Genomic DNA, 13969 nt, shown 5'->3' on the forward strand with positions numbered 1-13969 from the left:
TAGGAAGGTAATGCTGTGTTTTGAGTCAGAGAAGTCATTACCAAGCCATCAGCAGCAAAACCAAGTACATTTTGATGTTATAATTCTTTCTCTGTTCCATCTGTATTGTTTGTACACTTTTTTGAGATTCTGGACCATAAATACAGGTTGATTTGTGACTGAGGAATGAGCTATCTTAGTACAAATAAAGTCTATATAACTGGATTTCCCACTCCAGTCAGCTGAACTGGTGCAGTTGTAGAAACGAATCAAATTATTGTAATTTCCTGGTTGTTCATATAAAAATGTACATATGACATCTCTCTGGGCCTCAGGAGTGAATACTGGAATTCCTGGAAGGACTAATGGAGCATGAAATGATCATTGCTAATCCATCTAATCTTTATGTTCCAGAGATGATCCCTGGATCTGTCCTGATTAGTGATGCAGTATTCCTGGAGTTGGTAGATGCTCTGAATCAATACTCAGATGATGAGGAGGAAGGGCACAATGACACCTCAGATGGAAAGCAAGATGACAACAAAGAAGATCTGCCAGTAACAAGAAAGAGAAAAAGACATGCTCTTGAAGGTAAATATTCCATTTTGAAAGTGACAGGGAGAAGGAAGAATGGAGAAACAGAAAGAATTGTTATTAAAGGCTGTTGGTGCTTCTCATTTGGCCCACTTAAAAGGAAAACAAAGTAGTGTATTTGGGAAATATGGAAAGTTATAAAAAAGAAAATATAATTATCCTGTAATCTTACTACCAAGGAATAACCGGCATTAATATCTCCTTCTAGGTCTAAAAAATGTATATGTATATATACATATATATACACCAAGAGTATGCACATACACATATCTAAAATAAATATAATAGTATATGTCAACTATATCTCAAAGTTTTTAAAGCATATATATAAATCAAGATGTTTATATACATTATGTGAAATGGGATCATGCCACATATACACACAATTTTATATCCCTTTTTATTTGATCTTCTATCATAAGCATTTTTCCATGTTGTTAATATTTAATAACTTAATGTTTAATTTTGTTCTGTGTTATTTAATTATATGTCCAGGGACATAGTGTCACTCTCTTGTTCTTCAGCACCATCATTATGAATTCAATATTCACATCTCTCCACGAAAACTCCTGTTTTCCCCTCTAGTTTCTATCTTAGACTGTGGGTTTTGTCATTAATGTATACATAACTCTGATTTCCTTATTACTGGTAGCCTATTAGATAAGTCCAGGTGGCACTGACCTTCCTTATATGTTCCTAAATATCCAGTGGTTAGGTTAACAAAATAGCTATAATCAAAATGCTGTGACAAAAGGAGAAATGACCAAACAGCTTTGTTTGCATACTCTGATTATAGCACTCAGGAGGTGTTTTTTGGGTTTTTTTGTTTTGTTTTTTGTTTTTTGTTTTGTCATTTCCAATTCAGGCAACAAAAAGAGTTCCAAAAAACAGTTCCCAAATGACATGATCTTCAGTGCAATTGCCTCAATGTTCCCTGAGAATGGAGTCCCAGACGACATGAAGGAGAGGTAGGGAGGAGAGCTGTCCTACTCAGGCCATGTAGAGTGCTCAGGCAAAACTTTTATTCAAGCTTATTTTTGGTTAATAAAAAGCCTTGTTTCTGGTAAGTACGCTGTGATCTGCTTATGCTTCTGATTATTCCTTGCCTACCTGCTTGCCTCTAACTGGCCATTCCCATATTAAGGGTCACCATTTGCTGGATTTTGAGTAGGTTTGGGCAGAAAATTTTGTAAATTCTGCCATTTTTCTGGAGAGTTATTCCAGCACCACACTTCCCAAATCTTTCCCTCTTTTTACTTTCAGACATATGCCCAGCCCAGCATAATTGCAATGGCATACACAGTTATACACCCTTCCGTCATCAACAAGACCCATAAAAAACCCTTCCTCCCTTGGTAGACTGTATCTGGATGACTGTCAGTGTTCAGTCTGTACTTTCTCTGTGAAGACATTTCCTTGGAAGTAATTCTTATCTGTCTTTTTGAAAATAGGTACCGAGAGCTCACAGAGATGTCAGACCCCAATGCACTCCCCCCTCAGTGCACACCCAACATTGATGGCCCCAATGCCAAGTCTGTGCAGCGGGAGCAGTCTCTGCACTCCTTCCACACACTGTTTTGTCGACGCTGCTTCAAATATGACTGCTTCCTTCACCGTGAGTGGGTCTATTCCAAAATACTCTCCTGTTCTCCATTCCCAAATACCACTTCCTTCTGTGTGTGGGTTTTTTGTTGTTGTTGTTTTGCTTTTTTCGGTTAATCATACAGAGTTCCTGGCTTCTGATGATGGTTTTACAAAGGACCTATTCTGTATTCACTGGTTCAGTTGTAGCACGATGTGCTTTGCATGGTCAGGACAGAATAACCAGCAACAAAAGTGTCCCTGAGTACCTATTACCTTTGAAAAGATTGTTGGTGTCAGAAATGATTAAATTTTGTGCATCCTGATGGTAGCTATTTATATCTAAATTTTCTGACAATGGCTCCCTAATTCAGTTTTGTTCTTTCCCATCCTATCAAGTGGATGAACCATTGGAAACAGGACAGTTTTGTGTTTTCCAGCTTTTCACGCCACCCCTAATGTATATAAACGCAAGAACAAAGAGATCAAGATTGAACCAGAACCATGTGGCACAGACTGCTTCCTTTTGCTGGTATGTTCTTTTTTAAGTTTTTTTTTTAAATTTTTTATTTATTTATGATAGTCACACACAGAGAGAGAGAGAGAGAGAGGCAGAGACATAGGCAGAGGGAGAAGCAGGCTCCATGCACCGGGAGCCCGACGTGGGATTCGATCCCGGGTCCCCAGGATCGTGCCCTGGGCCAAAGGCAGGCGCCAAACCGCTGTGCCACCCAGGGATCCCTCTTTTTTAAGTTTTATTTATTTGAGTAATCTCTACACCCCACGTGGGGCTCCAACTCATGACCCTAAGATCAAGAGTCACATGGTCCTACAACTGAGCCAACCAGGCGCCCCATGACTTCTGCTCTTAAGGAGCACCCAGATACTAAGGACTATGAAGTTAGTCTTATGGAGCAGGAGTGTGTGTGTGACAGCATTTTCTTTGCTTTCTTCCTTTAAATGCATATATACATAAGAGAAATAATACATGAAAGCGTTGATATCTTATTGTAGGGCAAACAGCCAGATGGACCCGTCCCTGATGGACAGACTATATGCAGCAGCATAAATTCTCCTGCATTCATGTGGGAAGGCAATATGCTTAGAACTAGAAGGGAATAAGTTCACTTGGAATAGCTAAAGACACAGTTTTGCTTTTTCTGCACAATACAGTGAGTTTAGGTAAAGAATAAAATACCTTGATAAAATTTTCTACTATCAATTAAAATTAGGATATATAGCCAAGTGCCTTTGGGACCATCTTTAGTGGGATACTAGAATAAAAGACGGTAGAAAGTGCCACTGGATATACATCTGGAAAATGAGTCATATGATAATAGCAAAAGAATAAACAAACTTCATCTGATATATTTTCTCTTTGATAAGCAAGGACTCCTTCCTATGTGCCAAGTACCATGCTGGCCCTTAACATATATTGCCTTACTTTCGGGACACCTGGGTGGCTCAGCAGTTGAGTGTCTGCCATCAGCTCAGTGTGTGGTCCCGGGATTCTGGGATCAAGTCCCATGTTGGGCTCCCTGCATGGAGCCTGCTTCTCCCTTTGCCTGTGTCTCTGCCTCTCTCTCGCTCTGTGTTAATCTCATGATTAAATAAATGAATAAAAATTTTAAAATTACCTTACTTTCATGCTTCCAATATCCTGAGGTAGAGAAACGATGGATTTTTCCAAAGTTTGTTAATATGTCAGTGGTGTGGCAGTAATGAAATTCAAGCTCTGATCTAACTCCATAGTCTGTGCTTTTAAAATTACTCTACACTTTACTTTTTTTAAAGAATTATTTATTTATTTATGATAGACACAGAGTGAGAGAGAGAGAGGCAGAGTGTGTCACAGGCAGAGGGAGAAGCAGGCTCCATGCCGGGAGCCCGACGTGGGACTCGATCCTGGGACTCGATCCCGGGACTTGATCCTGGGACTCCAGGATCGTGCCCTGGGCCAAAGGCAGGCGCTAAACCGCCGAGCCACCCAGGGATCCCTTACTCTACACTTTAAAAAAATGCACAGTGTTATATCAACATACCAGCATTTATTTGTTGTCCCTTTCACAGCAGTTACCCTGGGACCCTGTACATGCTTCACAAAGATGCCATTAGTGCCTAAAATGTATGTCTATATACGTTTATTTTTATTTATTTATTCATTCATGAGAGAGAGAGAGAGGCAGAGACACAGGCAGAGGGAGAAGCAGGCTCCATGAAGGCCCAATGCAAGACTCGATCCCAGGTCTCCAGGATCAGGTACTGGGCTAAGGCGGCGCTTAACCGCTGAGCCACCTGGGCTGCCCTGAGTATATGTTTAATGTACAGTAATGTCTATGTAGCTTTTCTTTTATTGCTTTTTAGAAATCAGTCCATATTCAACTCTAATGCTGTACTGTTTTCCCTCACACATTTTATGAAGGCTTTTTTTTCTTCTAAGATTTTATTTATTTATTTTTGAGAGAGAAAGAACAGTGGGGAAAGAGGGGTAGGGGAAGAAGCTGAGCAGGGAGCACGATATGGGCTCCATCCCGGGACTCTGGGATCATGACCTGAGCGGAAGACACATGCTTCACCAGCTGAGCCACCCAGGAGCCCCTCCACCCCACATTTTATTAAGAACTTTCTTAATCTGGGCAGCCCCAGTGGCCAATGGTTTAGCGTGGCCTTCGGCCCAGGGCCTGATCCTGGAGACCCGGGATCAAGTCTCACATTGGGATCCCTACATGGAGCCTGCTTCTCCCTCTGCCTGTTTCTCTGCTTCTCTCTCTGTGTGTCTCTCATGAGTAAATGAGTAAAAGCTTTAAAAAAAAAAAAAAAAAAAAGAACATTCTTAATCATGCAAAGGCCAAAGATACCTTCATCTTAGACTTAATGACTTTTTTCCATATTTGCTTTGTCTATCTGTGTATGCAAGTGTTTTGCTGAGCCATCTGAAAATGAGTCGTAGACATTGAGACACTTGTTTGTGAAGTTTTTCAGCATGCACTTCCTAAAAATAAAGACATTCTCTTATATAACCACATTATTACACCTAAGAAAATTCACAAGAATTTCGTAATATCATCTGTCCATTTCCATATTTAAATTTTTTCAGCTGTACCAAGAATAGCTGGGTTTGGGGTTTTCTCTAAACCAAGGTCATCCGGTCATGCATTATATTTGGTTATTACGTTTTTTCAGTGTCTTTTAATCTCAAATCATCACACTGGTTTTTTTTTTTTAAATCCCAAGCTCGGGATCCCTGGGTGGCGCAGCGGTTTGGCGCCTGCCTTTGGCCCAGGGCGCGATCCTGGAGACCCGGGATCGAATCCCACATCGGGCTCCCAGTGCATGGAGCCTGCTTCTCCCTCTGCCTGTGTCTCTGCCTCTCTCTTTCTCTCTGTGTGTGACTATCATAAATAAATAAATTTAAAAAAAAAAAAAAAAATCCCAAGCTCATTGTCTTGTAGGTTACTGTTCCATATTCTGTATTTGTCTGTGGTTTTCTCCTGGTGGTGTTTAACTTGTTTCTCTTCCCTTTATTTCTCATGAGGTAGAATTAGTTCCTGAAGCTGAATTATGTTTATGTTACACCTTTTAAATAAGAATATGTTGGGGGACGCCTGGGTGGCTCAGTGGTTTAGCGCCTGCCTTTGGCCCGGGGCGTGATCCTGGAGTCCCGGGATTGAGTCCCATGTTGGGCTCCCTGCATGGAGCCTGCTTCTCCCTCTGCCTGTGTCTCTGCTTCTCTCTCTGTGTCTCTTATGAATAAATAAATAAAAATTAAAAAAAAAAAAAGAATATGTTGGGACGCCTGGGTGGCTAAGTGGTTGAGTGTCTGCCTTTGGCCCAGGGTGTGATCCTGGAGTCCCGGGGGAGTCCCACATCGGGCTTTCTGCATGGAGCCTGGTTTTCCCTCTGCCTATGTCTCTGCCTCTCTCTCTGTGTGTGTGTCTTTCGTGAATAAATAAATAAAACCTTTAAAAAAAAAAAGAATATGTTGTAAGCAATGCTGTGTATGTCATACGGTAGCATAGGCACATATCAGATTCTATTTTATTTTTATTTTTTTTTAAGATTTTATTTATTTATTCATGAGAGACACACACAGGGGGAGGGGGGCAGAGGGAGAAGCAGGCTCCACACAGGAAGCGCTATGTGGGACTTGATCCCAGGACTCCAGGATCACGCCATGGGCTAAAGGCAGGCGTTAAATCTCTGAGTCACCCAAGGATCCCCATAATTTTAAAACTTTTCTTTTGAGGGGAATTTCCTTTAAGGCCTACAGGATATTCATCTGAATATCCTTAGTGATGGTAAACATTTATCCTTTACATGTAGATTTGGTTTTCAGAAACAGCTAGAAGTATTTGGGAATCAAGTCTGATGAGAAGATAGATGATCAAGCTGAATGACCGTTATTTGGTCTTTTTTTTTTTTTTAATAAAGTATGGCTATCAAGTAATGAAACAGTATCCTAAGTTTAATATAGTGGTTTGGAGGAAAGTTCTAGAAGTAAGTGACGATATTATACAAATTTAGGGACTACGTATTTTGTTATTGAAACAGAAGCAATGCAGTAGAATAAAAAGAACAGTGTGGCCTGGACAGGGAGCCCTGATTCTTGTCTCCACTCTGGAACAATTAGCTATATGCTAATATACCATATATACATATAGTGTATTATATTAGCATTTGCAGGAGTATGTAGTATATATGTATAAGAGAAGCAGGTTCCTTGCCCTCTCTGAACATCATTGTCTCATATACAGGAACATGTGTTCTCAAATTCCATATAGCTGACATGCAAATGAGTTTTAGATACAACTCACTGGAAAGTTGAAGACGCAGAGATTATATCTTTTTTAAGATTATAGGACAGCTCCTCTTTGAAGAGGTATAAATTTATAAGTTTTAGAATTTTTTTTTAAAGATTTTACTTATTTATTGACACACAGAGAGAGAGAGAGAGAGGCAGAGACACAGGCAGAGGGAGAAGCAGGCTCCATGCAGGGAACCCGATGTGGGACTCGAACCCAGGCCTTCAGGATCACACCCCAGGCTGCAGGCGGTGCTAAACTGCTGCGCCATCGGGGCTGCCCTAGAATTTTTTTTTTTTAAAGTAGGCTTCACGCCTAGCATGGAACCCAACACAGGGCTTGAACTCACAACCATGAGATTAAGACCTGAGCTGAAATCAAGAGTTGGGACAGTCAACTAAGCCACCCAGGCACCCCTAGAATTTTTGTTAAGCACCTTTTATGCGGTCACATTTACATGATACAGAGCAAAAAAAAAAAAAAGTGTCATTGCATGTAAGCACAGGTGTTAAAGAAGGTGGTTTGTGATGATGGATGGGATCAGGATGGTAACTCTGGGCCTGCTCCCGTTTCCCATCTGTGATGTGTCCATTGCAGGAAGGAGCAAAGGAGTATGCCATGCTCCACAACCCTCGCTCCAAGTGCTCTGGTCGTCGCCGGCGAAGGCACCACATGGTCAGTGCTTCCTGCTCCAACACTTCAGCCTCTACTGTGGCTGAGACTAAAGAAGGGGACAGTGACAGGGATACAGGCAATGACTGGGCCTCCAGTTCTTCAGGTACATGGAACAGAAAGCAATCTTTTCTTTCTCCTCAAGGCCTCTGGTAAATGCAGGATCACCACCTAACATTAATGTTACTTCCTTTTAAAAATGGTTAATTTTTTCTACAGCTTCGCCTGTAGGCAGTAGAGACGGGGGATATTTTGGTTCCTAACTAATCTGCCTTTTAAAGTAGTGTGAAGTACTTCAGAGTTTGTGACAAACTACTGATGACAACTGCATTCTCTCTCTTTTCCTGTGCCCTCTTCTCTCCTCCTCTCTTAGAGGCCAACTCTCGCTGTCAGACTCCCACAAAGCAGAAACATAGTCCGGCTCCACCTCAGCTCTGTGTAGTGGAAGCACCCTCGGAACCTGTGGAGTGGACTGGGGCTGAGGAGTCCCTTTTTCGAGTCTTTCATGGCACCTACTTCAACAACTTCTGTTCCATAGCCAGACTTCTGGGCACTAAGACGTGCAAGCAGGTACTGTCATAGATGTCCAGGGATAGGCAGGGCCTTCCTTTTTTTTTTTTTTTTTTTAGGGCCTTCCTTTCATCCACTGCTCTGTCAGCATTTTGCCATCTTTTGTGGCTGCCCATTTCAAGCAAAGCTGTCTTAGACTCAATCCCTCATGAGTGGGTGCTTTGGAGCCATGAAGTGGCTTCCCCAAACATGGGACCTTCTACAGATGCCAGGCCTAGAAGTGCTGGGTGAATTCTCCTCCTTGCTGAATTCTTACTTCTGCCTCTAGCCACTAGCTAACTTTTCTGGATGTTTCTCCACTCTCTTAGCTTTTTTTTTTTTTTTTGGTTTTTGTTCTTTGTTTTTGGTTCCTGTCTTTCTTACTAAATGTGTACGCCTTTCCTAGAAGGTGCTCCCAAGTCTTTCTGGACCTCCTTATCTGGCGCAATCCTGCTCCTGATCCTGCAGCTGCCACTCCCCTTCCCTCTGTCAGTCTCCTCAGTTGCTTTTTCCTCCAGATGTCCTATCACTCACTTCTAATTGCCATCCTGGGTAGCTGAGCCTGGACCATGCCCTTCTCACTCATGCCATCACTAGAATCACAGTCTGGTAGCATAGGTGTTAAGGTGGTTTGTGATGATGAGATCAGGATGGTGACTCTGGGCCTGCTCCCGTTTCCCATCTGTAACATGTCCATTGCAGGAAGGAGCAAAGGAGTATGCCATGCTCCACAACCTTTGCTCCAAGTGCTCTGGTCGTCACTGGCGAAGGCAGACGCTGATGCTCTGGAGGCAGTGGGACCTGGTGTCCCAGTGCCCCTCTGTCTCTGCCTGACTGCAGTGGGAAGACAGACCAAAGAGCAGGGACAGGTTGTCGCCAGGTGTTAGGACCGGTCTGTCCAACAAGAAAGGAACACCAGAACTACACCCTGCTGCTTAGCTCCCTAACTTTTGGAAAAGTCTCTGTGCCCTCTTCTTCATGATGCCTCTACTTAGAACAAACAATAGAACCATAAATAGAAGTGCCCTTTGCTTTCATTTTGGAGTTCATATCTGTTTCCTTGAGTCACAGGTTCTTAACCTGAAAAATCTACAGATTATTGTGTAATACAGTTTTGCATGTATTTTCCCAAGAAGAAGATTTGTACTTTTCCCAGAATCTCAAGAGGGCCTATTGCCAAAGAGGAAAAGAAAAAAACGAATGCTATAAGGGATGAAGCATACTGAAAGGGAACCAGCCTTCCAGAAATGAAATAGTCTCTGCCCTCTTCAAACCAACAGAGGGAGCTAGTGGTTAGCCAAATGGTGCTGCTTGTGTCCTCTCTACCACTGGATTCTAAAAAGTACTTGGAGTAGTCCTTTTTAAGATGGAACAGATAAGGTTGGTAAGAATCCTCCCACTCAGGACTTGGTAGGCAGAGGTGTAGATGAAAGCTACTGACCAGGAAAGGTGTAACTGTGCTCAGTATTTCTCTTTTCTCGAGTCAGGATAGATAGTTAAGAATTAACTCTGGGGCCAGTGATGAGATATCCCAGTGCCACTCTGTCTCTCCCTGAGTGAAGGGATTCTCAGTCAGCTGCACTTGAGCACTCCAGAACACTCCAAGCCCAGTACCTGGTTGGCTCACTTATCTGACCACCTGGCTCAAGAAGGAGTGACAGGTCCCATTGGATTTTTCTTCCAGGTCTTTCAGTTTGCTGTCAAAGAATCACTTATCCTGAAGCTGCCAACAGATGAGCTCATGAATCCATCACAGAAGAAGAAAAGAAAGCACAGGCAAGGGTTGGACAAAGGATTTTCTGTTCCCTGTGCTCCGACCTCCCCTTGGACTTCCCAACTGCCTCCCTCTTGAATTTAGCATTGCACAACTAAAGGGCCAGCCTTCTCAGTGTTCCCTGTGGTTTGGTGCCTTGGACCAGCCCTTCTCCTGTCCCTAGATGTTGGGAATCAGGAGATAACTGTCTTCTTTGCCTTTAAGCTCCTGTCCAGTGGGGTGAGAGCTGGCCTCATGGCTCCACCCTCAGTGGTTAGTGACCACAGTTCCCACTTCTCTACTCTAACCAGAGTTTTTTCTTTTGGCATTTGTATTGTTTTTCTAAGTTGCATAATAACATCGTCTTTTAGCTAGCCTTTGCTCAGGGTTGGGAGGGTTTTTTTTTGTTTGTTTGTTTGTTTTTGGGTTTTTTTTTGTTTTTTTTTTTTAATTTTTTATTTATTTATGATAGGCACACAGTGAGAGAGAGAGAGAGAGGCAGAGACATAGGCAGAGGGAGAAGCAGGCTCCATGCACCGGGAGCCCGATGTGGGATTCGATCCCGGGTCTCCAGGATCGCGCCCTGGGCCAAAGGCAGGCGCCAAACCGCTGCGCCACCCAGGGATCCCTTTTTGTTTTTTTTTAATTCAACATTTTGCCTGCCTCGGTTCCCTAATGACTATCCCCTCCTGAGGGAAGGAACTGACACCAATTCTAGATATAGAAGGAAGTCACTGTGGCTTCTCCTGCTCAGTTCTTTCACTTAGCAGATTCTGAAAAAGTCATCCTACCTCCCCAAAGAGAAGGAGGGAGGGAAGGAAGGAGAGAAGGGAGATGGAGAAACAATAGCATTATAATAGACTCAGAGGGTTGGGTTTTGTGTTTTTTAGGATCTTTGATGTTTAAATCTTCAAGCATAGAGCATTCCATATGGACCCCAGCTTCTACCTACTAGGACAGAGGCCTCTTGTAAAGGAGTTTGGGGAGGATACTCTCCAGGTCATTAAACCACAGTCCCTCAGAGCAGGTCACGTTGTTATTTACCCAACTCTGCAGAGTTCCCCAGAGCCATAATCCAGGCCCCTCTGTCTCTCTCTTTCAGGCTGTGGGCTGCACACTGTAGGAAAATTCAGCTGAAGAAGGGTAAGTTGCAGCAGGGTGCTCTTGGGCAGTTCAGCCTGAGGTCGCACCTCCGTGGTCTCCCGCCTGCCCCACCTGCAGCCGCACTTGGTGACCCTGCACCACTTCCGCAGACTGCAGCAGCTGATAACAGCTCAGCTTCTCACTGCAACTGAGAGCACCTCTCAGGAGGCCGAGTCGTGAGCCTTGTGGTCTCTGACTTTCATAGTGTGCCATTTGCCAGGTTCCAGACTTCATTTAATGTTTGGAATGGCTGCCCTGTAGTTCTGGACCATTTCCACACTCTCCCCACAGAGCAAATCACCCCCATGGTAGCTGACGGACAACCATTGTCTCTGGTTGCTTCTCACTTTGGGTGCAAAATGTGTCCAAGTTTATGGCTGGGACAGCCTTCCCCAGTCTGGGCCATTGGACAGTTGGGAGGGAGGGCAACTAGGGGGTGCGGGCACAGCAGTGTTCTGGTCTGTTCTTTTCTCTCCTAGATAATTCTTCCACGCAAGTATACAATTACCAGCCCTGCGACCATCCAGACCGCCCCTGTGACAGCACTTGCCCCTGCATCATGACGCAGAATTTCTGTGAGAAGTTCTGCCAGTGCAACCCTGACTGTAAGAGCTCTTTGCTTTTCCCTGTAGTTTTCCCAGACAGTCAGCCATGGTGCACCCCACCTTTCCCTCCCAGCCAGTGCTCTTTGCTGCCTATGGGCCTTCTGATGTTCTCTTTGCTGTGTTTTAAGCATTCTACAGAGGAAACAAGATACGTAAGATCTGGAAAAGTCCTCTTTTAAAAACCTGTTAGGTGATTGATTCTAAAAGCAACAATTACACAGAAATCAGAAACGTCTTTACCTTCCAGGGAAGCAACAAGAAACGTGGGACTCTTTTTCCTTTTTTTTTTTTTTAATATTTATTTATTCATGAGAAACAGAGAGAGGCAGAGACATAGGCAGAGGGAGAGCCCAATGTGGGACTCGATCCAGGGACTCCAGGATCCCACCCTGAGCCAAAGGCAGGCGCTCAACTGTTGAGCCACCCAGGTGTCCCAAGGGAATCTTTTTCCTTAAGGAACAATCACAGCCTCCCTTTCTAGGATGTTGTGTTACAACATATATGGGTTATGATTCTATGCACAGCTGTTTTAGTTTAATACTTGGAGTTTTCCTATCAAGTCCATCTGGATGTCAGCAGAAGTAAGATAGAGGCTAAATGTGCTTCCCTTTTGCTTCTTATCACACCGTGCCCTTCCCTGCTCAAGGGTGAGCAGTTTGATAGCAGCCTCCAGACCTTGCAGAACTTGGTGCCCAGGCAGTTGTACTGGAAATACCTTCTAACCCATAGCAGATATCGATCTTAGCCACAGCATAGGGGCACTTGTGCTGGGGAGGGCAATGGGTGGAGGGTGGCTTAGAACGGATGCATTCTGTTCTCAAAATGATTCTTGTTTTGATGGTGATGATTTAACAGTGAAAAGCACTGATTTCATTTTCTCTGGTCCACTAACCACCTCCCTTCTAAATTCCACCAACAAGGGGGAGGGAGAGCATTGTTGAGGAATCTCTAAGAAACACATCTCCATAGTCAAGCCTGCTTTTTTGACTCCCAGGCATGACTGTCGGGAAGCAGTCATTTTCTCTGGAAAGAAACTTGACTGTATGATTATTGGCAAGGGAGTTTCTTTCCTATTTTGCCAAAATCTCCCTGAGCACTTCACATTTACTTCCTTGCTGACCCTCAAGTCAGACCTGAGCCCCAGTATTAGCTGCCTCTGCTTCTAACCCTACCTGCCCCTCCCTTTTGTCCCCCACCCCCATCTCCATCCCAGGTCAGAATCGTTTTCCTGGCTGTCGCTGTAAGACCCAGTGCAACACCAAGCAATGTCCCTGCTACTTGGCAGTGCGAGAGTGTGACCCCGACCTGTGCCTCACATGTGGGGCCTCAGAGCACTGGGACTGCAAGGTGGTTTCCTGCAAAAACTGCAGCATCCAGCGAGGCCTCAAGAAGGTGAGGGCTTTTCTCAGGGCTGCGAGTCAAGTAATGGAGGGGGATAGATGGAGTTGCCCCAAGCAGATTCTTTCCACTGGTCCCTCAGAGGGCTTCATGTGACAGTGCTTGGCAAATCCTAAATGATACATGTATACTGATTTAATGTGGTTTTCTGTCCCGGGGAGGAGTTAGGAAAGTGACTCCTGAACTGAATAGCCCAAGAGAGCAGAGAGGAACACCCATCAGTGACATTGTTTGTTTCTACTTGATCCTCAGCAGTGAGTTCCTAGCCCTTCAGGTCCAGGAGGCCCCCAGGCCTAGAGGAGGAGGAGTCACATTTCCTTTCGCCACCTCCCTTCTTTGTTTTTCCTCTCCCCAGAACAGAATGGCTTAGACCTTTTTCTGTTTTCAGATCCTCTTAACAGTTGCTAGTTCTTTCCACCCTGCCCACCCCGGCACACGTGCACATCCAAGACATACCCCGCCCACTCACACATGCCTTGTAGTCTGAGGTTTGACTCCCTCTTCCCCAGCACCTGCTGCTGGCCCCCTCAGATGTGGCCGGATGGGGCACCTTCATTAAGGAGTCTGTGCAAAAAAACGAATTCATTTCTGAATACTGTGGTGAGGTGAGTGCTATCAGTTTGGACCACATTCCTATCTGGGGGGATACTGATGAGAAACTCTGATTTTCTGTGGGCCAGACTTCTATGACTTACTCTCTAAATAACTCAGCGGAGTTCCTGTGTGGCCTCTTGGGGGATCCCACAGAAGTGTTTGCAATCCTGAGATAAATCACTCTTCTGAAGTTCTTTGCCAACTCAGGCCACACAAGGGGGGTGGGCAGGGAGCTCTCTTCAGTCTCCAGCTGGTCACCCTGGGTGGGGATTGGAATAAACCACCTCAAGCTCTGTCTC

The 13969-nt window shown here is 44.2% G+C and overlaps 1 protein-coding gene across 2 annotated transcripts in view; it reads left to right on the plus strand.

Annotated features, from left to right (window-relative positions):
• The window catches only part of EZH1 (enhancer of zeste 1 polycomb repressive complex 2 subunit), a 31994-nt gene that overhangs the window by 13943 nt on the left and 4082 nt on the right, over nt 1–13969 (plus strand). For both annotated transcript variants that reach the window (XM_055323123.1, XM_055323131.1), the window contains exons 7-17: nt 394–570; nt 1439–1541; nt 2025–2188; nt 2595–2686; nt 7554–7734; nt 8002–8198; nt 9862–9953; nt 11033–11073; nt 11553–11678; nt 12892–13070; nt 13586–13681. In XM_055323123.1, the coding sequence (XP_055179098.1) occupies nt 394–570; nt 1439–1541; nt 2025–2188; nt 2595–2686; nt 7554–7734; nt 8002–8198; nt 9862–9953; nt 11033–11073; nt 11553–11678; nt 12892–13070; nt 13586–13681 (1448 nt within the window). The remainder of the gene's footprint in view (nt 1–393; nt 571–1438; nt 1542–2024; nt 2189–2594; nt 2687–7553; nt 7735–8001; nt 8199–9861; nt 9954–11032; nt 11074–11552; nt 11679–12891; nt 13071–13585; nt 13682–13969) is intronic.

The sequence above is a fragment of the Nyctereutes procyonoides genome, unplaced genomic scaffold, assembly GCF_905146905.1.
Source record: "Nyctereutes procyonoides isolate TBG_1078 unplaced genomic scaffold, NYPRO_anot_genome, whole genome shotgun sequence".
NCBI lineage: Eukaryota > Metazoa > Chordata > Mammalia > Carnivora > Canidae > Nyctereutes > Nyctereutes procyonoides.